General features: G+C 46.7%; 1 protein-coding gene across 1 annotated transcript in view; it reads left to right on the plus strand.

Moving 5' to 3' along the window:
* Window positions 1-22863, plus strand: part of ZNF277 (zinc finger protein 277) — a 92018-nt gene that overhangs the window by 11724 nt on the left and 57431 nt on the right. The window contains exon 2 of the mRNA XM_081957455.1: window positions 18194-18395. Coding sequence (XP_081813581.1) covers window positions 18194-18395 — 202 coding nt within the window. The remainder of the gene's footprint in view (window positions 1-18193; window positions 18396-22863) is intronic.

A 22863-nucleotide genomic window follows, 5' to 3' on the forward strand; every position in this document is an offset into this window, starting at 1 on the left:
GCCAGTGAAGAACACCAGACACGAGGTGCAGGTTTTGTTTTCTATTATTGAAGTTCTCCAAGAAAACAGGCCTCAGCCAAACATGACAAGGAATTCTGAACAATAGAGTTAAGAAAGCTTTATACAATTTCAATAAAGCGGAAAGCAGGGTAAGGTGGAATATATAAGAAATATCTAATAAACATTTTAGTAATGTTCTAACAATTGTTTTGTTGTTTCTAGCCATTCCTATTCCTAAGCCTTGGCTAATGAATCCTTTAGGAGTTATCTAATACACATTCTATTTGCTCCAAGCTGTCCCTGTGCCTAACATCTAGCTGTGGGATTATAGTCCCCAGTTTGGGTCTGAGCCTGGTGCCGAGGCTGATGAAGACACCAGACATGAGGTGCAGGTTTAATTTCCTTTTATTGAAGTGCTCCAACAAAAGAGGTCCAGGCAACAATGTCAAAAGCCCCGAACCATAGAATTAAGAAAGCTTTATGCATTTTCACTAAAGCAAAAGGTGGATACAAGGCGGTATATATGAAAGATATTGTCTAATAAACATCTTAGTAATGATCTAACACTTATTCTATTGGTCTCTAGCCATGCCTATTCCTAGGTCTTAGTCAATGAATGCTTCAGGAGTTATCTAATACACATTGTATTTCCTCCAGTTATCTAATACACGGTGTATTCCTAACTTCTAGCTGAGGTCTGCGCAATGCCTAACTCTTTGTTACTTTTATCAGCTTTCAAACTTCCCAGAATTGTTACAAGCTTTACATGTGTGTATTCTCTGTGAATAAGCATTCTTTGTTCTTGCCAGACAGGCTCTACAATTAGAGGCTTCCTGGTTTTCTTTCAAATGTATGCCATAGCCTTGCTTTGTTTTAGCAGACAGTCATCACTGGGAGATGAAGTCCTTTTAAAGTTTTTGAATAGATAAGCAATGATATTTATACAGTAGAAATTGGAAGCTATTAACATTTCAATGATTAAATTAAACCTTTTATAATATAAAATTTATATGGATGTTAAATATAATTTCTAAGATATAAATAGAATTGCTTAAATTGTACAGTTGATGCTGAATATAATCTAAACATTGTTATCTTGTTACATGTTCTTGAGCTGTTATTGATTTGACAAATCCACATATTTTAAAGGGAAACGTAAATCCTCAATTAAAGCTTTAGCTTTTAAAATTTTTTAAAAATGTTAATTCTTTGAATAGAATTTGTGTGTGAGAGAAAGAAAGAATTTAAGAACTGTAGTTTCTCGTTAAAAACTAGACTACATGTAGTGTCACATTGGAAGAATATTTCAGCCTTAATTTTACAAAATTAAGGCAGCTGCCCTATTCCAAGCGGCCACTAGGTCCTCCGTCCGGGAGTGGGTCAGGGCTACAGGAAGTGGCCCAAGCTCCGTCTGGAACCTGCCCGGTTCCATCAGTCGCCTGGGGCAGAACCATCTGGGACAGTCGGGTTCCGCCTCCCCACGGTGGGAGGTAGTGCCGGGGAAGTCGAGCCGGAGAAATGAGTGATCTGACCATGACAGGGGTGTAATAACCAAATCCCCTATTCCCAGATCACTCGTCCACTGTCCAGAGACAAAAACAAGGTCCAGTGTGTGCCCACCTTCGTGTGTGGGGCCCTGAATTAATTGGGTCAGGTCCATGGCTGTCATGGAAGCCATGAACTCCCGAGCCACCTCGGATGCTTCACCCGTCGACGGCAGGTTGAAATCCCCCATAACCACAAGTTTGGGGGTATCAACCGCCGTCTCCGCGATCAGCTCGAGGAGCTCGGGCAGGGCCGCTGATGCATAGCGAGGAGCCAAGTATACAATCAGCAAGCCCAACTGCCTCCCGGGGCCCCATTTCACACCAAGGGACTCACAACCGGATATCTGCGGCACAGTGAACTCCCTCGGTTCCAGACTCTCCCATATAATTACCGCCACCCCACCACCCTTACCCAGGGCCCGCAGCTGATGGAATGCACGGTAGCCTGGTGGGCACATCTCCACGAGGGGTAAACCACCCTCGTGGCCCAACCAGGTCTCCGTTATCCCTGCAAGGTCCGGCTCCCCCTCTGAGATCAACTCATTAATGAGGGGGGCCTTGTTAACAGCGGACCTTGCATTGCAGAGCATCAGCCTCAGGCCCTGGCTCTGTAGGCCCTGGCCACCTAGGCTGCGGGGGTTGGTACGAGCGACCGTTGCATATTATATGCAACTAAACTGCAGAGTACCTTATATCAGACTAAATAAGTCATGAATGCATTTTGAGATTGGCTTTGTGGCTAATGTAACGAATCATCTATTTTCTTCTTTTAATTTTTTATTTAGAAACATATAAAATACACATACAAAACTTAGACGTACACTACATTTACACAATACACTACAAACTACAAACAGGAACTTCCTGTTCCTTCTAATAGCAATTTCAAATCAATACAATTCTCCTTATGTTATTTCCCCTTCTAATATATTTCATTTGCATTTTACCATTTTTAACCCTTTTATTTTACTCATCTATCTGCTATATTGGGCGATTACCTCTAATAAATTTAAACTCTCTTGAGTGCATGCATATATATATACATGTATATATACAAGTACAATTTTTCAAAAATTGAAAAATAAATTGATACCAAGCGAAGATGAAATATTAAGAAAGGTTATGGACTGTGCCGAAATGGACAAATTAACAAAAGAAATACAGGGGAAAGAAGAAACAGAATATTATCAGATACTGGAAAAATGGTCTAGGTGGATGGAGGAAAGAAACAAGGTTCAATGAAGGAAGCCAATGGACCCTAGCTAACCTCTACAACTTTTGAAATGTTTTAGCTGGGCTGGGTATCCGTCATGCCCTAATCTTGCCTTTTCACCCAGTGAGTAATGGTCTGGCAGAGAGAATGGTGCGCTCGTCAAAGGAAGAACTAGCTAAACTGGGGCCCAGAAGTTGGCAATAAAAAATAGACACCACACAACACCATGCCCAGTAACGAATAAAAGCCCCACTAAATTTTTAATGGTTTATGAACTACCCTGGATATGTTACACCCCAATTATACTATGGAAAAGCCCCTTGACTCCACAGGCATGCCCTAATCCTTTAATTTGGGGGTTTATGCCAGGAATTTTGTAGGACATCCTCTGTGGTTGCCTGGCATAATAGCTGACCAAACCGGGGGCTTGCTCTAACAGGGTGAAGTTGGACGATGGCAGACTTTGGCGTTGCCACTGTGACCAGCTTCAGGGCCATTGGAACTGCTCGCTACAAGCAAGGCCCAGCCACGCATCCAGAGGTTCCAACCCTTGTTGAAAATGAATGGGACGCAGGTGCTATACCGCCCATGAACCTTGAGGCCCGCACTAAAATGCAAGACGCAGACTTACCTTTGGAGCCATCTAGTCCTTTTCCAACGACGACCGAGGCAAGGTCCAAAGAAATCCCAGGAGCTTTAAAGGCTTGTCTGCCACCCCAGTCTGCTGTTTCGGCGGGAGCCAAGTTCACAGTTGATTGGTCAGCTGTCTGACAGCCACATATAAAAGGGAGCTGTCAGATGGGAAATCAGCTGTTGCCTGTCACTGAGCCGTTTGCTTTGTTAGTGCTTGTTAGAATAAACCTGTTTGCTTTATTCCTTTGCCTGGCCTCAGTTCTTATGCTACCCACACTTGTTCTCAGAACAGAACACATACATACATACATACTTACACATACATGACACAAACAAATTAAAGGTAATGCAGAAAAAGTTATTTTAAGCTGATAAATAATCAGAACTGTAGTTAGGCCATATATCTACTACTCAAAATGCTAACAGGTTAATAGAATCATATTTGTTCTGGCCATAAAACTGTACAAATATTTAGGAAAATCCCTAGAATTGAAGTACAGTGGAAAGCACAATTGCCATATCTCAATCTGCACTTTGTCTCTGGTCCCTCTCCATTACCTTATTATAGGTACCTTATAACAGACACAGGAAACAGGCTGTACTTATCAGGAATCAACACAATTGGATTTAACATGAATTTAGTTGTCTTTTTTATAAATGTCAATAAGCATAGTTGTTGTCTTCGTGTTCCATAATAAAATCTAACACAGATTTAGGTAGCCTGGATAGCGGTGGATAGAATGATGTGTACAAAGTTAGTGAGTCTTGACACACATTAAATTGATAGAGAATCTTTTTGGATTTTTGGGGAATATGGAGTTGTTTTTTTGAAACTGTTACACCTGTTAAGCCTACATGAGTATGCGGGGATGGGGGATGTGTGTGTGGGATGTTTTTCTTCTAAAAAAATAGATAACCTGCCACCAATGTTTGACATTTGTGGTAGGGAAGAGATTCTAAAACCACAAAAAAGTTCTGATACTGAGAATTTACTTATTTCCAGAGGCAAAGAGGTCCCACCATGCATTGTTACAATACTACTCCAATAAACGCTTAACATAGCTGCTTAGCCATATTTATGTATTCTCTAGTTCTAATTCTCTTAAGTTGTAAGTATTGTGGTCGAAGGAGGAGGGAGCGGAGTGGGGGAGGAGAGGGAAGATAGCATTCCTGTACAGGGCTCTTTGATACCAACGGTCGTGGGGAGGGGCAGGTGCGAGGACAGATCAAGAGCGCGTAGTCGGTTGGGAGACCGGGGTTTTTGGTCATACCTGGTCGTTTGTACCAACCCCTGCATACTAGGTGGTCAGGATCTACAGACCCAAGGCCTGAGACTGCTGTTATGCAATGCGAGGTCCGTTGTCAATAAGGCCCCCCTCATCCACGATCTAATTTTGGAGGGGGAGCCGGACCTCGCAGGAATAACGGAGACCTGGTTGGGCCACGAGGGAGGCCTACCCCTCGTGGAAATGTGCCCGCCAGGTTATCGAGCATTTCACCAGCCTCGGGCCCAGGGAAGGGGCGGCGGGGTAGCAGTGATTATCCGGGAAGACTTGGAGCCGAGAGAGTTCACTGTGCCGCAGACATCCGGGTGTGAGTCCCTTGTCGTGAGATGGGGCCCAGGGAGGCAGTTGGGCCTGCTGATAGTATACCTGGCTCCTCGCTATACATCAGCGGCCCTGCCTGAACTCCTCGAGCTGATCTCATCGGTGGTGGTTGAGACCCCCAAACTTTTAGTGATGGGGGATTTTAACCTGCCGTCGATGGGAGAAGCGTCTGAGGGGGTTCGGGAGTTCATGGCTTCCATGACAGCCATGGACCTGACCCAATTAATTCAGGGCCCTACTCACGAGGGAGGCCACACGCCGGACCTTGTCTTTGTCTCTGGCCAGTGGACGAGTGATCTGGGAATAGGGGATTCAACTATTATTCCCCTGTCATGGTCAGATCACTCACTTCTCCGGCTTGACTTCCCTGGTGCTACCCCCCGCTGCGGGAAGGCGGAACCGGAAGGTATTAGATGGTTCCGCCCCAGGCGCCTGATGGAACCAGATAGGTTCCAGACGGAGCTTGGGCCACCTCCTGTGGACCTGACCCGCCCCCGAGTGGAGGACCTGGTAGACGCCTGGAATAGTGCGACTACCGGGGCCCTAGACCGGGTGGCGCCTTTGCGGCCTCTCCTGCGGCGACGAACCACCCTGGCCCCTTGGTTTACCGAGGACCTGAGGGTGATGAAACGCCACAAGAGACGCCTAGAGAGTCGTTGGAGGTCCTCACGCTCCGAATCTGACCGAACACAGGTAAGATCCTATTTGAGGACGTACCGTGTGGCACTAAGAGCGGCCAAACGTCAACATTGTGCCGCTCTTATTGCGTCCGCAGATAACTGCCCTGCCGCCCTGTTTCGGGTGACTCGCTCCCTCTTGTTTGAGAGACCGCGGGAAGCCCCTTTACAGGGCAGAGCAGAGGAGTTTGGGAAATATCTACAGGACAAAGTCGCTCAAATCCGGATGGGATGGGCCCCTTTCGGTGGTCCAGTGGAGACGCCCGAGGCGAGTCTTGAGGGACCGTTCTGGGAGGAGTTTGACTCGGTTGCCATCGAGGATTTGGACAGGTTGCGTGGACGTCTGCGTCCTACCACATGTTTATTGGACCCGTGTCCCTCCTGGCTTGTACTGGCATCCTGGGAGGTTATGCGCAACTGGCTCCTGGGCCTAGTGAACGCTTCGTTGGGTGAGGGGTTTCTACCGGCCGCCTTGAAAGAGGCGGTTGTGAGGCCCCTGCTCAAGAAGCCTTCCCTGGACCCAACGGATCTAGTCAATTATCGTCCAGTCTCCAACCTTCCCTTTTTAGCGAAGGTTGTAGAGAGTGTGGTGGCACAACAGTTTCCACGTCACCTGGAGGAGAATGATTATCTAGACCCGCGCCAGTCCGGCTTCCGACCCAGGCACAGCACGGAGACGGCCTTGGTCGCGTTGGTTGATGATCTCTGGAGGGCCAGAGATAGGGGTTGTTCCTCTATCCTGGTCCTATTAGATCTCTCGGCGGCGTTCGATACCATCGACCATGGTATCCTGTTGCACCGGCTAGAGGGGCTGGGAGTCAGGGGCACCGTTTTATGGTGGTTTGGCTCCTACCTCTCTGGCCGGACGCAACGTGTGTTGGCAGGGGAGCAGAGATCGACCCGGAGCCCCCTCACATGTGGGGTGCCACAGGGGTCGGTGCTCTCGCCTCTCCTGTTCAACACATACATGAAACCGCTGGGCGAGATCATCCGTGGTTTTGGGGTGGGATATCATCTGTATGCTGATGATACTCAGCTGTACATTTCCACCCCGAACCACCCCAACAAGGCCGTTGAAATGATGTCCCGGTGTTTGGAGGCCGTACGGGTCTGGATGGATGGCAACCGACTAAAACTCAACCCTTCCAAGACGGAGTGGCTGTGGCTTCCGGCCTCCCGGTTCAACCAGTTGCTTCCATCTCTGGCCATTGGGGGCGAGCAACTGGCCCCCATGGAACGGGTGCGCAATTTGGGCGTCCTTCTGGATGCCCGGCTGTCCATGGATGACCATGTAACAGCCGTGGCAAGGGGGGCGTTCCATCAGGTTCGCCTGATGCGCCAATTGCGCCCCTTATTGGACCGGGATGCCCTACGCACAGTCACCCATGCGCTGGTGACGTCTCGCCTGGACTACTGCAATGCTCTCTACATGGGGCTTCCCTTGAGATGCACTCGGAGACTGCAGTTGGTCCAGAACGCGGCCGCGCGGGTGATTATGGGGAGGACTAGATACTCCCCCGTAACACCTCTCCTGCGCGAGCTGCACTGGCTTCCTGTAGTCTACCGAGTGCGTTTCAAGGTTTTGATTATGATCTTTAAAGCGCTTCATGGCACAGGACCTAGTTACATGCAGGATCGCATCCTGCCCCATACATCCCTACTACCAATCCGCTCACACAGAGAGGGACTTCTTCGGGTGCCGTCCGCTAAACAGTGTCGGGGGGCGACACCCAGGAGCAGAGCCTTCTCTGTGATGGGCCCAGCCCTGTGGAATGACCTCCCCCGTGACATCAGGATTACTTCCGATCTCCGCTCCTTCCGTGTACAGCTGAAGACCCACCTCTTTCAATTATCTGGCCTGGCTCAACCGTAAATTTTTTCTTATTCCTCCTGACAGTCCTTTTAAATTTTAAATTGGGGTATTACTAATGGGGTATTTTAATGGTGACTTTTAATTGTCTAAATGTGATGTAATTTGTTACCTCCTCCGTGCATGTATGTCTTTGTATATGTGTGTATTTGGATGTCTATGTGTCTGCACATGTTTTATGTTTTATATGTTTTATTGTACGCCGCCCCGAGTCCTGTCTGGAGAGGGAGCGGCTAATAAATTTAAATTTATTATTATTATTATTATGTGCTGTTGTGGCCCAGCAGGAGCCGCTGGAGCTGCCACCAGACTCCGACAGTGAGGGTTCCTATGAGTCAGCTCTGGAGGATGTGGAGGACCCTGGACAGGGTTCCAACTCTGAGCAGGGCGCAGAGAGGCTGGTTGGCCACCAGGAGGCGCCTGAGCCTTGGGCCAGTGGGGAGGAGACAAGGGAGTGGTTTCTGGATGCTCGGCAACGGAGAGCTGATAGACGTAGAAACCAGCTACGCACTTATTTTAAGAGATGATTGGATGCTGGTGATCGTAATCAGGCTCCTCTCAAGGCTATTTAAGGAAGGGACTTTCCGACAGTTGTTTTGCAGGAATAAACTGATCATTAGAGCTGGAGACGCTCTGAGATCTGTGTCGTACCTTGGCAGGCTGGATTGTGCCAAGGTGGAATCTGGACCTCGGCAGGCTGGATTGCTGCCCAAAGTGTTATCTGGATCTTGGCAGACCGGATTGCTGCCAAAGTGTTTCGCTGTACCTGGATTGCTGCCAAGGTTTAAACTGTCTGTAATAAAACATTTTGCAGAGACCTTGTTTCGGAGTGATTTGATATATGAGAAGGGGGGAGTCAGAACAATGTGCTATCATTATAATGTAAAAATAATCAGATCTTTAAAATGTTTGGTTTATAGAATATATATTTGGCATTTTGTAGACTTAGAAAGCAGATGGAGACTAACGGAAGGAATTCTGATTTTATAATGGTAGTCTTCAGGATCATGGAAACATAATAAAGCCACTCATAAAAAATTATCATAGAAATAATCTGATATATATTCCATCCTCTCAACTCTTGCTAGCAAATTTTCCTGACTGACATTATTTCTTCTTTTCTAATATACTTGGTATAATAAATACTTTTTTTTGGCAGATAAATACTAGAGAAACCATTTCCCCACTTTTTGTTATACACTTCTTTTTAATATATGAGTTTCAGAATTACTGGAAAACATCCTTCTCATTATACTGATTTGTTTTCTAGGATGTTTATTTCTTCTTAATACATTCCTTTTTGTCCCTTGTTTTGGGGATTGTTATCAAGTTCTTCACTTATCAAGTTCTCTTGTGTTAGCTAGCCGTATTAATGAGATAATAAAACAGGCTTGTTGCTAATGAATTTATTTATCCAACTGCTGGCTTTAATTAGAAAAATAATAATGTAGCAGATGTACTTATTTTCTTTTGGTACAATTATTTCAACACAGTGAGCTGACGAACACACCAGTACCCGTATTTATATATCATATTATTAGAAGATCAACTGAAATTTTTTATAACACAAAGTCTACACAATACCATTATAATCTTCAGCTATATCTCCAGTGTTTGTAAACAAAATCTAGATTTGAGTTCATTTTTTTACTTTTGGTTTCAGGTTTCTAGAAAGGACTAAAGATAACATCCAAGGTGGTCTAAATAATTTTTCTTGCTGCACTTAATCAAATGTAATATCTGCTAAAGTCACATGGGTGCATCCAGATTAATAGGAATTAATGAGAGGATCACAAAATGTGTCATGCCTAATCTTGTTTGATGAGATAGTTCTGAGAATTTCTGGCATTCTTCAGGAGCAGGGGTGTGCAATTTCCATCTGTTTGAGCGTTAAACCAGACATTGTACAGGATATCAAGAATTATATACATGGAGGTGGCCATGATCCAAGATGAACCTAAGGGATAAGGGAAGTTGGGAATTATTAAAGGATTATATTTCTAGTATCTAAAACACAAAAAAAACCTCAACATTCTTTGTTCTCCTCATCTGGAGAGGCAAAAGAAATTATGACAAACATGCCTTTTGCAATTCTACTGGATGGAGAATCTGAAAAAACATACATAAATATGCCTTGTTCCAAATCAGACTAGCTAATTCATCCAATAACTTGCAGACAGGTTCATTTCTACTTGAGGATGCCAGGCATCAAAACAAAGCCCCTAGTATGTGAAGCTTGCTTAGTGATAAACCTGTTCTGAAACCCCCTCCTCCCACGCCAACTCAGACACACTCCGAGCCAAAGATACTTCACAAGGTTTATTCGTTTGGGGCAGAAGTCAATCTGTTCTGACACCCCTCTTCCCCCGCCAACACAGACACACTCCAAGCCAAAGATACTTCACGAGGTTTATTGTACAGACAGACAGATCCTTGGCAATAATCCAGCACGACTAGACCTTCAGAATCATCCGGCACTGATATGCAATAGCAGCTATCCAGCCTGCCACGCTCACAAGACTGTACTCCCACAATAGTTCCTGCATTGTCTTCTGCAAAAGGGCGTGTGCACAAGCAGTCCTTATATAGTCTGGAGAGGAGTCTAATTATCATCAGCTGAGCGCAATTACCTCTGGTAACTGCGCAATTGCTCCTGACACCGCTTAGCGCGCCGGTAACGAGCATTCAATAACTCACTGCTGATGTCTGACTCGCTGTCCCATGACTCCTCCCCACTGCTCCAAGGCATGACATCAGGAGCACACTCCCTTCGGCTTTCACCACTGCTTCATGCCTCAGGCATCTCCTGGTGGCCGACCAGCCTCTCTGATCCCTGCTTGGAGTCAGAACCCTGCCCAGGGTCCTCCACATCCTTCAGAGCCGACTCATAGGGACCCTCGCTGTCGGAGTTTGGTGACAGCTCCAGCGGCTCCTCCTGGGCCACAACACTATCCCTCACCACAGGGCCCTTCCCCCTGGTCTGACGCTCGGGATGCGGCCTCGAGGGAAATTGTGCATGATAGGCTTGCACCAGTGCAGGGACTGGTGACAGCCGTCACATCGGTCCAGGTCCCTCATCCGTCCAGTTGACCAAATACTGGAACCATCCCTTGAGCCATCTCGAGTCACGGATCCGGGTCACTTTGTGCGGTAACAGCCTGATAAATGTCCTGCTGTTGGAGTGTCATGACACTGGGAGAGAACCAGTCCACGAAGGGGCCCTGCAGGCACATAGAGCCGGTCCCGATACCTCAAAAGATCATCGTCAAAGGTCCACAGGGATGTCGGCCCTACGTCTGCCCGCGGTTGTTCCACTCACTCGTCGTTCCGCTGCGCATCCAGTATCAGAGACCGTAAATCCACGGGTTCCTGAACTGCAGCGAAGGACTCGATGGGTAGAACAGTCCGGGGTGGAAGTGAGTCTGCAGGGTCAGAGTACTCCGGTTTCCTAGACAGGGCATCCGCCCGTTGATTCAGCGCACTGGGGATTTACATTACTTTGAAATTGAACCGGGCAAAGAACAGAGACCACCGGATTTGGCGTTGGTTCAGCTTACGCGCTGTGGTCAAAAACTCCAAATTCCGATGATCTGTCTGGACCTCGACCTGATGCCTGGCCCCCTCCAGGTGATGTCTCCAGGCCTCGAACGCCACCTTGATAGCCAACAACTCCTTCTCCCAGATGGTGTAATTGCGCTCGGAAGGATTGAGTTTCCGAGAGTAGTACGTGCAAGGGAAAAGGGTACCATCAGGGGCGTGAGCCTGCAGTAACACCGCCCCCACCGCGATGTCAGACGCGTCCGCCTCCACTACAAATGGACGATGGGGATCAGGGTGCTTCAGGATTGGCTCCCTCGTAAAAACGCGCATCAGGGCCACGAACGCCTGTTGTTCCGTGGGCCCCCAGCGAAATGGCACTTTCTTTTGCAGGAGCCGAGTGAGGGGCGCAGTCAAGAAAGCAAAGCTGGGGATGAAGGTCCGGTAATAGTTGGCAAACCCGAGGAGTCTCTGAACATCCTTCATACGTCGAGGAGGTTGCCAACTACGTAACGCCTCCACCTTGCCTGCCTCCATCGCAATTCCTTCAGGGGAGATACGGTGCCCCAGGAACTTGATGGTAGTCTGCCAGAACTGACACTTCTCCAGCTTGGCAAATAAACGATGTTTTCGGAGTTGCTGCAAGACCAGATGCAAGTGATGTTGATGATCCCTCCGGGACGTGGAGTAGATCAAGATGTCGTCCAGATACATGACGACAAACTTATCCAAAAGGTCCCGGAAGATTTCATTCATGAAGTGTTGGAAGACTGCCGGGGCATTGGTCAACCCGAACGGCATGACCGTGTACTTGAAATGTCCGTACTGGGTGCCAAAGGCTGTCTTCCATTCGTCCCCTGCCCTGACTCGGACCAGGTTGTAAGCCCCACACAGAGTCCAGTTTTGTGAACACCGTTGCCTCCCGGAGCCGCTCCAACAACTCAGGAATCAGGGGCAGCAGGTAACAGTTCCGTACCGTGATGGCATTCAGACGCCGGTAATCGCAACAGAGTCTCAGATCCACGGTCTTCTTTTTTACGAACAAAACTGGGGCAGACAAGGGCGAGGATGAAGGCCAGATAAACCCCCAGGCAAGGTTCTTGTCAAGAAAGTCCCGCAATGCGGCCAACTCCGGCTCAGACATGGAGTACAGACGACCCGTCGGGAGTTTCGCATCAGGTACCAGGCCAATGGGACAGTCATAAGGCCGGTGTGGCGGCAGTTGATCCGCCTCCTGTTCGCTGAAGACATCCGCGAACTCCGCTAAATCCGGCGGCACGGTCACCTTAGGCAAGCTGGGTACCTGGGCCGCACAGTCCTGCCGGGTGTGGTCGACGCATTGCAGGGACGGGAACGTGATCAGGTTCTGCGACCAGTAGATCTGAGGGTCGTGCGCCCGCAGCCAAGCCAAGCCCAACACCACGGGGAAATGCAGGCCTGAAGCCACGTAAAATTGGATGGCCACCTCATGCTCCCCGAGGATCAGGCGCAAAGGATACGTGGTGGCCTTGATAGGCCCAGACAGAAGCACCCGGCCGTCAGTGGTCTCAACACGCATTGGTGTGTCCACCGGACACAGAGGGACGTTGTATTTTGTAGCAAACGCCACATCCATAAAGTTCGTGGTAGCCCCAGAATCGACGAAGGCATGGGCCGGAATTCCCTGTGGACTACCCGACGAGAATGTGCGCTGCTAAAATCATGTGCCGTGGAGGCCCCTCCACCTCTGTTCCGGCCTGTGCCCGACCTAAAGTCTCCCTCAGATTGGGCTCCCCCCATTTCCTGACACAGTGGTCCGTCGTGGAGGGGAGGCCGCAGACCATGCAGCCCCCGTACCCTTTTGGGGGCAAACCAAAGCCAGGTGTCCAGGATCCCCACAGTAAAAACACAACCCCCCTGCACGCTGTCTGTCCATCTCTGTGCACGACAAGCGGGGTTTGGCGTCACCCAACTCCATGGGTTCCTCCCATGTAACTGTAGTCTCCTGAGGGACCGGCACCCTAGTAGTGTCCTGGGACGCGCGGCAAGGCCTCCGCCTCTGCAGCCGGGCATCTATCCGGAGGCACAAGTGAACCAGCGCATCAAACGTCGGAGGCCTATCCACCCTCACCAGCTCATCCTGCAGGTCATCTGACAGCCCGCCTGAAAAGTGTCCATGAGGGCTGGCTCATTCCAAGCTGAGTCCTGACTAAGCAGCCGGAATTCGCTGACATAATCCTGCAAGGAGCCACGACCCTGCTGCAACGACTTGAGTAGTCTGGTGGCTGTTTCCCCCTTAATGGGATCCTCAAACATCAGCCTGAGATGGTTACAAAACCCTGGAAATCGTCCAGCAGAGGGCTCGGCTGAGAGAGCAAGGGAGTGGCCCACCTCGCTGCTGTGCCTGAGAGCAACCTGATAATAAATCCCACCTTCATCCGGTCGGTGGAAAAGTCCTCCGCTCTCAAGCTGATAAACAGCTGGCATTGGTCCAAGAATGCTGCAAATATTTTTTGATTCCCTTCAAACATACCTGGTGTAGCCACTGGGCATTTCCTCCATTGCTGGGGGGGGAAGTTAGCGGGTCCGTGAAGCTGAGAAACCTGAGCAGCCAGTAAAGCAAGCTGGTGAGCTAACTGAGCGTTCTCAGCCTGGAGCTGCTCCATTGTAGCTCGATGGAGTTTCGTTTGGGGCAGAAGTCAATCTGTTCTGACACCCCTCTTCCCCCGCCAACACAGACACACTCCAAGCCAACGATACTTCACAAGGTTTATTGTACAGACAGACAGATCCTTGGCAGTAATCCAACATGACTAGACCTTCAGAATCATCCGGCACTGATACGCAATAGCAGCTATCCAGCCTGCCACGCTCACAAGACTGTACTCCCACAATAGTTCCTGCATTGACTTCTGCAAAAGGGCGTGTGCACAAGCAGTCCTTATATAGTCTGGAGAGGAGTCTATTTATCACCAGCTGAGCGCAATTACCTCCAGTAACTCTGCAATTGCTCCTGACGCCGCTTAGCGCGCCGATAACGAGCATTCAATAACTCACTGCTGATGCCTGACTCGTTGTCCCATGACTCCTCCCCACTGCTCCAAGGCATGACATCAGGAGCACCCTCCCTTTGGCTTTCACCACTGCTCCATGCCTCAGACGCCACCTGGTGGCCCACCAGCCTCTCTGATCCCTGCTCGGAGTCAGAACCCCGCCCAGGGTCCTCCACATCCTCCAGAGCCGACTCATAGGGACCCTCGCTTTCGGAGTCTGGTGGCAGCTCCAATGGCTCCTGCTGGGCCACAACATAAACCCATCCAAAAAACTGACATTTTGGTGCATGTGCAAGGAAGAATATATATTTTGTAAGATATCATTTTAATTATATATGGCCACTTCCTATTTTGAAATTATTTGTTAAATGCAATAATATTTGATTAAATATTATCGTCCAGTCTCCAACCTCCCTTTTTTGGCGAAGGTTGTTGAGAATGTGGTGGCGCAGCAGTTTCCGCGTCACCTCGATGAATCCGATTATCTAGACCCACGCCAGTCCGGCTTCCGACCCGGGCACAGCACTGAGACAGCCTTGGTCGCGTTGGTTGATGATCTCTGGAGGGCCAGAGATAGAGGTTGTTCCTCTATCCTGGTCCTATTAGATCTCTCAGCAGCTTTTGATACCATCGACCATGGTATCCTTCTGCGCCGGCTGGAGGGGATGGGAGTCGGAGGCACCGTGTTACGGTGGTTCGACTCTTACCTCTCCGGCCGGATGCAATATGTGTTGACAGGGGGGCAGAGATTGGCCCCGAGGCCACTCTCCTGTGGGGTGCCGCAGGGGTCAGTTCTCTCGCCCCTTCTGTTCAATGCATACGTGAAGCCGCTGGGCGAGATCATCCGTGGTTTTGGGGTTGAATACCATCTGTACGCTGATGATACTCAGCTGTACATTTAAACCCCAAACCACCCCAACGAGGCTGTCGCAGTGATGTCCCGGGGTCTGGAAGCCGTCGGGGTCTGGATGGGGGACAACAGACTCAAACTCAACCCCTCCAAGACTGAGTGGCTGTGGCTTCCGGCACCTCGGTTCAGCCAGCTGACTCCATCGCTGGCCATAGGGGATGAGCTACTGCCCCCTATGGAACAGGCGCGCAATTTGGGCGTCCTCCTAGATGCCCGGCTGTCAATGGATGACCATGTGGCAGCCGTGGCAAGGGGGGCGTTCCACCAGGTTCGCCTGGTGCGCCAATTGCGCCCCCTACTGGACCGGGATGCCCTACGCACAGTCACTCATGCGCTGGTGACGTCTCGCCTAGATTACTGTAATGCTCTCTACATGGGGCTTCCCTTGGGACGCGCCCGGAGACTGCAGCTAGTCCAGAACGCGGCTGCGCGGGTTATCATGGGGAGGTCTAGATACTCCCACGTAACACCTCTCCTGCGCGAGCTGCACTGGCTACCTGTGGTTTTTCGGGTGCGTTTCAAGGTCCTGATTACTATCTTTAAAGCGCTCCATGGCTCAGGACCTAGTTACTTGCGGGATCGCATCCTCTCACATACATCCCTGCGGCCAATCCGCTCTCACAGAGAGGGCCTTCTCCAAGTGCCATCCACTAGGCAATGCCAGCGGGCGGCGCCGAGGAGTAGAGCCTTCTCTGTGATGGGCCCAACCCTCTGGAATGACCTCCCCCCCCGACATTAGAACCACCTCCGACTTCCGCTCCTTCCGTCAAAAATTGAAGACTCACCTGTTCCGACTAGCTGGCCTGGCATGATTATAAATGTTACATCTAATGAACTCCTGGTAGTATATTCTCATCTGGTTATTTTAAGGGTAATGTTTTAGTTTTAATTGTTTTTAGGGCTTTTAGCCTCATATTTATTCTTTTGTACAGGACTCTTAATTTTAACCTCCTCTACATACATACATATATTTATAGCCCTATTTATATTTGTATTTTATCTGTGATTTATTGTGGACTGTACACCGCCCCGAGTCCCTTTTTGGGAGAGGGGGCGGTTTAGAAATGTGAATAAATAATAATAAATAATAATAATAATAATTAGGCTTTTCCTAAAAAGAATTTGTTTCAAGAAGACAGGAGTACTGTGGATGTGGATGTGACATATGCTATACTGGATTCCACTATTTATTCAAGTGAATTGAGATTCCTCTACTCAGGTAGTCTTTGACATACAACCATTCATTTCATGACTGTTCAAAGTTACAGTGGTGCTGAAGAAAGTGACTTATGATCATTCCTCACATTTGTCCCAGTAGTCACATGATCAGAATTCGGGCCCGGGACAATCAGCATATATTTATAACTCTTGCAGCATCTTGGAGACATGTGATCTCCATTTGCGACTTTTCCAGGGGGCTTCCAACAAGCCAAATCAATAGAGGAAAATGGATTTGCGTAATGATAGTGGCAAAAAAGACCATGGAATCAAGTGCAACAGAATTTCAGTTTGTGGTCTGTTTGTGGTCATAAGTCGAGGACTACCTGTATACTTGCCTGCTTGCTTGTTAGTACATAGTTCCTTAGGCTTTGGGGGGGGGGATATAAAGAACATGTTTCTTTGGGCAAAATGATGGAAATTATAGGACGATCAATCTGAAACAGGTAGTAGTTAGGGTTTATGCTAAAAGTGAATTAGACACCCTTCCTTTAAAACACTTTATTTATTTAAAATGAACTTTAATTTGGATGGGAAAAACAGAAGCTTCAGGTTCGGATTTTCCCCAGATGTGCCAGCATGGCTCTCTTAATAAATTGGATGTCAGGCCCGTAGTTAGGTTCCTTTTAGGATCTTTGGTCTGCCACACTTTCTATTATTTCACTATGCTGTTTCATTAGTGTAGTAATTGGGAGGGGGGATAGAAAGGAGTAGCGTTGTGGAATGTGTTGTTGTCATTCCTTTATAGAAGCCAAGGTCATCTTTTGTCTCCGCACCTCTGCACCTGACCGGAACCAGCTGGGTGGAGATGCCAGTGTGTCCAAGGAAGATTGGACCATGTGATGGGTTTATGGGTGTGGGGAAAAGATCATGAACTTTCAACTGGGTGGAATCCCAGGAAGTTTTCAGATTTGGGATTCCACAGATGTGCCAACATGTCTGTCTTATTAAATTGGAACTTTAAGGATAGCTCTGCCTTGGACTCTGATTTAATTCTGCATGATATTTGGAACGCTGACATTGGAACTTTGAGCAGCACATTGCCTTGGACTCTTAATTTAATTTTGGATGCTATCTGGAAAGCTGACACTTGCACCCCTACTGGAGGAAAATAAGCCGATCAAACCTATTGTGATACAGGTAGTGATGGAAGCGGCCAGGCGATGACATTATACAGACCTGATCGATTCAGGGTGCACTCATTGCTTAATGAATGCCACAGTCGCTGATAGTCTGGGGTTGGGCCTCAGGAAGTTGGCTAGGCCGAACTGTTTCGAACAGATGGACAGGTCATTATTGGGGGGCCAACCAGCCACGCATGTAATTGATCGGGTGGTATTGCAGATAGGGCCCACATATGCAAACTGCTGTAAGCCCTACACCGTTCACCTGAGTTGGATGTACATACCCCCAAATTAAAGCTGATAGTCTGCAGTTAAAGCACATTGTGTTTGTTTCATTCCAACTCCATTGTGGTGGTGTATAGAGCCAAAGATGTTAGAATTGTGTCAATGTCCCAATATTTCTGGACCTGACTGTATATAAAAGGATGTAAAAACAATTACAGTCAAATTAAGGTTGAGATATAATATCGTGATATACATGAATATATGTGAATTTAAAATATGCGATTTGATATGAAAAGCAGGTGATGACTATGGAAGAGATGCATGGAAATACTATAACCAACTGACATACCTTCTACAATTTGTAATGGAAGATGGCTTTTTATTTTTATGTTTGTCTTTGTTCAAAAATAAATAAAAATTGTTTTTTAAAAAAGAAAGAAAACCACTTCTTGATTTTCTAAAATAGATTCCTGCATATATGAGTTTATGTAAAAATGCATATATGAATTATTGATTATACTTCAGGAATAATGCAGATAGAATGTAAGTGCAAAAAAGTATTTTGTGTATATGTATTAATCGTGATATTATTCCCTTCAGACCATCAGGACTATATTTTGGAACCACTTTCCCTGCCAGAAAATCCAGGTGCCATTTCTGCTGAAGAAGAATCTTCATCTGTGCCTTGTCTATTCTGTGAAGAATATTATCTAATATCAGAACAAAATCAAATTCTGAAACATATGATCATAAAACACAAACTTGTCATATCAGATGTCAAGCTGATTGCAGATTTTAGAAGGTATGTTTCCTTAAAATTAGGTAATGGATCTTAGCACAGAGATGCCATGATCTAATTCTAATACATCAAGCATTGTTTCTGCTAGTAGATACTGCAAATGGAAGAAGAGGATTAAGGAAGATCAGTGAAGACTTTAATGATTGGTTTAAACAAGAGTAATAATAAAGATAATTCTTAATAAATAATAGATATGCAAACAACAAATTTACATTTTTTTCATGGTTTTAGGATTGTGGATATAACACAGGACTATAATTACCCATGGTGGTGAATATATGTGCTAAATAGTTCTAGTTATGAAAAAGTGGAGAGTTAGATCATTGTACAAATGTAGACCTCAGACCTCATTTTGGAATTTTAAACATAAAATTTCCAAACTTAAAACTGAAGACCCAAAAGAGAAAGAGATCTTTAAAATAATTCTATGAATTAGCACCAACTCTACATAATGGAACAAAACACATTTGGTTCTGATTTCTTTCTGACTTTCTGCCATTTTATATTAAATGTCCTGTTAAAAGATGGATATTCAAACATAAGCCTCAAACCATCCAGGTCTAGACTGGGTGGGGATCAAAGCAAACACACAGGAAACCGAGCAGCTCAGTAACCCAGGCTTTACTCCATAACAATAAGCCAGAGTCTTGGTACACGATGAGTATCACATACAGTTACATGCAAAGTCAGCACTGGGAGCTCTTCCCTCCCAGCGTGCTTTATTGTCCAGGGCCACACCCTTCAGCCAGCCAGACATGCCTGCTGGCCACCCAGCATCCAGCCAGCTGAAGCAACCATCTGGCCGCAGCGGTGTGTCTTAGCCAGAGACAAGCCTCAGGGTCCCGTGAATCCAGGCCAGAGGGATGCAGGAGCGAGCAGATGCATGGCACTGTCACTGGAAGTCCCATCACTCCTCGCTCTTCACGCCAGGCACTTGCCTGTTGCCCGGTACCGCTCATGTGGAACCGGCGAGGAGGCCAGCCTACTGATGGGAGGATGGGTGGTGCCGCCCCAGCATGTCCTGCTGCTACCTCTGCAGCCTCACTCATCGCCGCAATCACTGTCTTCAATGTGTGCTGCTCTGTGCCCTTCCCACCACCCCTAGGTATGGCGAGGCCCAGATTGGGGCTCGACAGTATTTTGGAGATGATTTTAAACACAAATAGGAATAATTTAATAAGAAAACCTAAAAAATAACCTTAGTAAATAAATTGCCAGTTGTCTGCCTATACCAGCAGCTCTTTTTCAAGCACCATTCTCACAGAATCTCTAGCAAGATTTATTGAAAAGCAAAAGCGGGGTTTTTTGAATGGCACTCTGCTGCACGGTGCCCCTCCTTCCCACACTTGAAACAACCTGATGGCCTTGGCACCATGAGTTTGGGGGTTGAATGGTTCCCGCCACCCCTGGACTGGGGATCTTCTCCAGACTCTGTTGGCATGGTACTGGTTTCAGGTCATGTCAATCTCTGCCTCCTCTGCCACCAGGTACCATTCATGCAGGTAGTTAGGGGGGCACCCGGGCCAGACAAGCAGTGTACAGGTCGGCATTGAGTACGTATTTGAACCAGCAGACTAGGATATCTTCTGGCCAGTCAACTCGGCTGGCCAGGTCATGGAATTCCTCAGTGTAATCAGCCACATGGTGACAGCCCTGCTTTATGACTCTAATATGGTTGATTTGCAATTGGCGAAGGGGTCTTTGAAGCGGTGGCCCAGGGCTGTCATGAATCGATTGAAGTCCCGCAGCTTTGGAGCATCAGCATTGTAGAGGGTCACCATCCATTTGGCAGCTGCCCCTTCTAGCTAGGGTGACGACTCATACTCGTGCTCCCTGGGTTGGAAAATTGTGTCCATATTCTTGCATATAGGTGAGGATCTGAGCCACGAAAAACCACAATTTCTGGGGATCTCCATCAAATTTTACCCCACAAGAGGGGAGCTTTCCGCTCTAGCCGTGGGCCCCTGGGTTGGAATGGGAAACATCACCTGGGCTGGAATGGCAGGAGGCTGGAGCCATGGCGTGGCTGGTGCTCCCCCTGCATGGTTGGCTGCTTGGTCAGACACGGATCAGGGGTGACTGCTCAGGGTCCTTTGACTGCTGGATCACCCACTCTCCTCCGTTGGCATCCCAGTTCACCTTCGAAGTTGAGGTTTTACAGGGCTTCCATCATGAGCTTGTTGATGTGCTGCTTCAAACGATCATCCATTAATGGTTCCCCAATCAGTTCTTCCTGATTGGAAAGGACTTCCAGTTCCTTTTTCCACTCGGGTTTGCAGCTGCCGCAGGTGGGGGTCACCCCCCTGATCTTCCATCCCAACTGTCTCTTTTTCCTATGCCGACAGACCATTGGGGCTTCATGGAACTTTCAAAGACAGCTTCAATGTCTTCTGTGGGACATATGGAGCTCATATTGGATTGGGTAGTTGTCAAGCTTTCTCCCCAGCACTCGGCTTCCCTTTATTTGCTGCTCTGTTCAGACATTGTTGCACAGTACCCTCGGTAGAGTATAAATTTAGAAGAAGAAAAATTCCTCTCCGGGTTGACCACTATTGCAGAGCCTGCTTTATGTAAGGGCCTGCCTCGCCCCCCTCCCCTTCAAAAAAAAAGCGTAGACTCTTGAAAACCGGGTATTTCAAAAGGAATCTTTTATTGAAAAGGAGTGAAAGCAAATCAACATTGAAAGCAGGCTTGGGTCCATCGGGCTATACAATCCATGATAAAGGGATTTAGGAGCCCCTCACAATCTGGATTCCCAATCCGCAGATGTGAAGATGTTTTTGGACCGGCCTCTCTCAGACACATAAGCAGGAATTCTCAAGGATCATGTTAAGGAGTTTCAAACCACATGCCCCCCCCCCCCCCCCCGTGCTGATGGATTCCTACCGGTTTGGCCAAACCAGTAGTGGTTTGGCGGACTGGGTTGCTGGAACTGGCAGTGACCCACGCCTGCCATGCCCCTAAACTGGTTCGAGCGGCACCATGGGTGCCGCCATCTGGTTTTTTGCTGCTACGCATGCTCAGAACAATTTTTATAGCAGAATGCATGCGCGCGCAGTGCACCCATGAGCAAACCATCAGAAGTGTCTGCCAGAACCCACCCCTGCCCCTCCTTTGCATCCTGCAAGCAGTGAGAATTTTCTGGACCTCTGAAGCACCAGGCAATGGTTATAAATTGGGCAAAAGGTTATATAAACATGCAAGGCAAGACATAGAAAAGAGAAAGAAACAAAGTGCATCAAATCCACCACCCCTCTTCGTCCATCGAAGAACAGCAGATACACGGATCTGCCAATTATGCTTTAAACAAGGAAAATATGCATACATATCTATTCAGTTTTATAAACCAATTACTAAACACAGATACAAAATTTATACAAATTGATAGCCAATTAAAATAATATGTTTAAAACAAACTAAACTTCTTCCTAAAGGAGATCTTATTCCAAATTTCAGATCATTAAATATAATTTTATAAAATTCCAAGTACTTTCTCTGACAATCTATTACTAAGGAGATGGAGAAAAGGAAGAAACAAAGATTGCTTATTAACATATACATACACACACATTTGATTCATTATTGTAAAGGGTTAAATTTAGTTTCAATTCTATGTACTGATGCATATATCAAAATATGAAAGTTAATGAAGAATACTTCCTAAAGGTTTTTGTGGATGATATGATATTAGACATACAGTAGTTAATGCGGTACAAACTACTTTTTTTAAAAAAATCATTTGTAAGACTGACCTATAAGCCCAGTAAATAAATAAAACTTTTCAGTTTTGCACTGATGTCAGCATTATGTGTTAATTATCAGAAATTAGAATTACTGAAAGTTCAGAAATTTACCAAGGATATTGTAGAAACTAGTGAATATTCCTCAAACTTAAAAGATTAAAAATATACAAAACTTTAAATAAAACTTTAGAAGAAAACATTATTCTACTGTGGAAAGATTGAAGAAGGATTAGACTTGATGGGACAAATGTTCATTTATACAAAGGATAAAATAGCTAGAATTCAACAGATACAATATGTCTTGTGCATCTTAAATTGGCATGAGCAAATAGAATTGCCTACTTTCACTTCTTTTGTGCAAATTAAAATACAAATTATAGTTTTCAAGTTTTCTAATAAAGAATTTTGTATATGTTTTATAAAGGTTGTCTAGGAATATTTGATTCATTTTTCCTTTTCTTGGCATATTGTATTTCTAGAATAAGTACATCCAAAAGTTCACTTCTTAGAATGACCATATGGTAGCACATGGTATTGTGGCATAAAGCTGGCTCCTGCAGCTTTTCGATATTTATTTTTTTGGATAATTAAACTGCTAAGTAAGGCTCAGCATTCATAACAGCATACATTTTTCAAAGGCTTGAGACCAAGCTTGCACAAAGGATCCATTTATTTCTTAGGCAATATCAAGACTTAAAACAAAATAATAGAAAGAAAGAATGTAGAGC

This window comes from Natrix helvetica (assembly GCF_964273705.1).
Source record: "Natrix helvetica genome assembly, chromosome: 6".
Lineage (NCBI taxonomy): Eukaryota > Metazoa > Chordata > Lepidosauria > Squamata > Natricidae > Natrix > Natrix helvetica.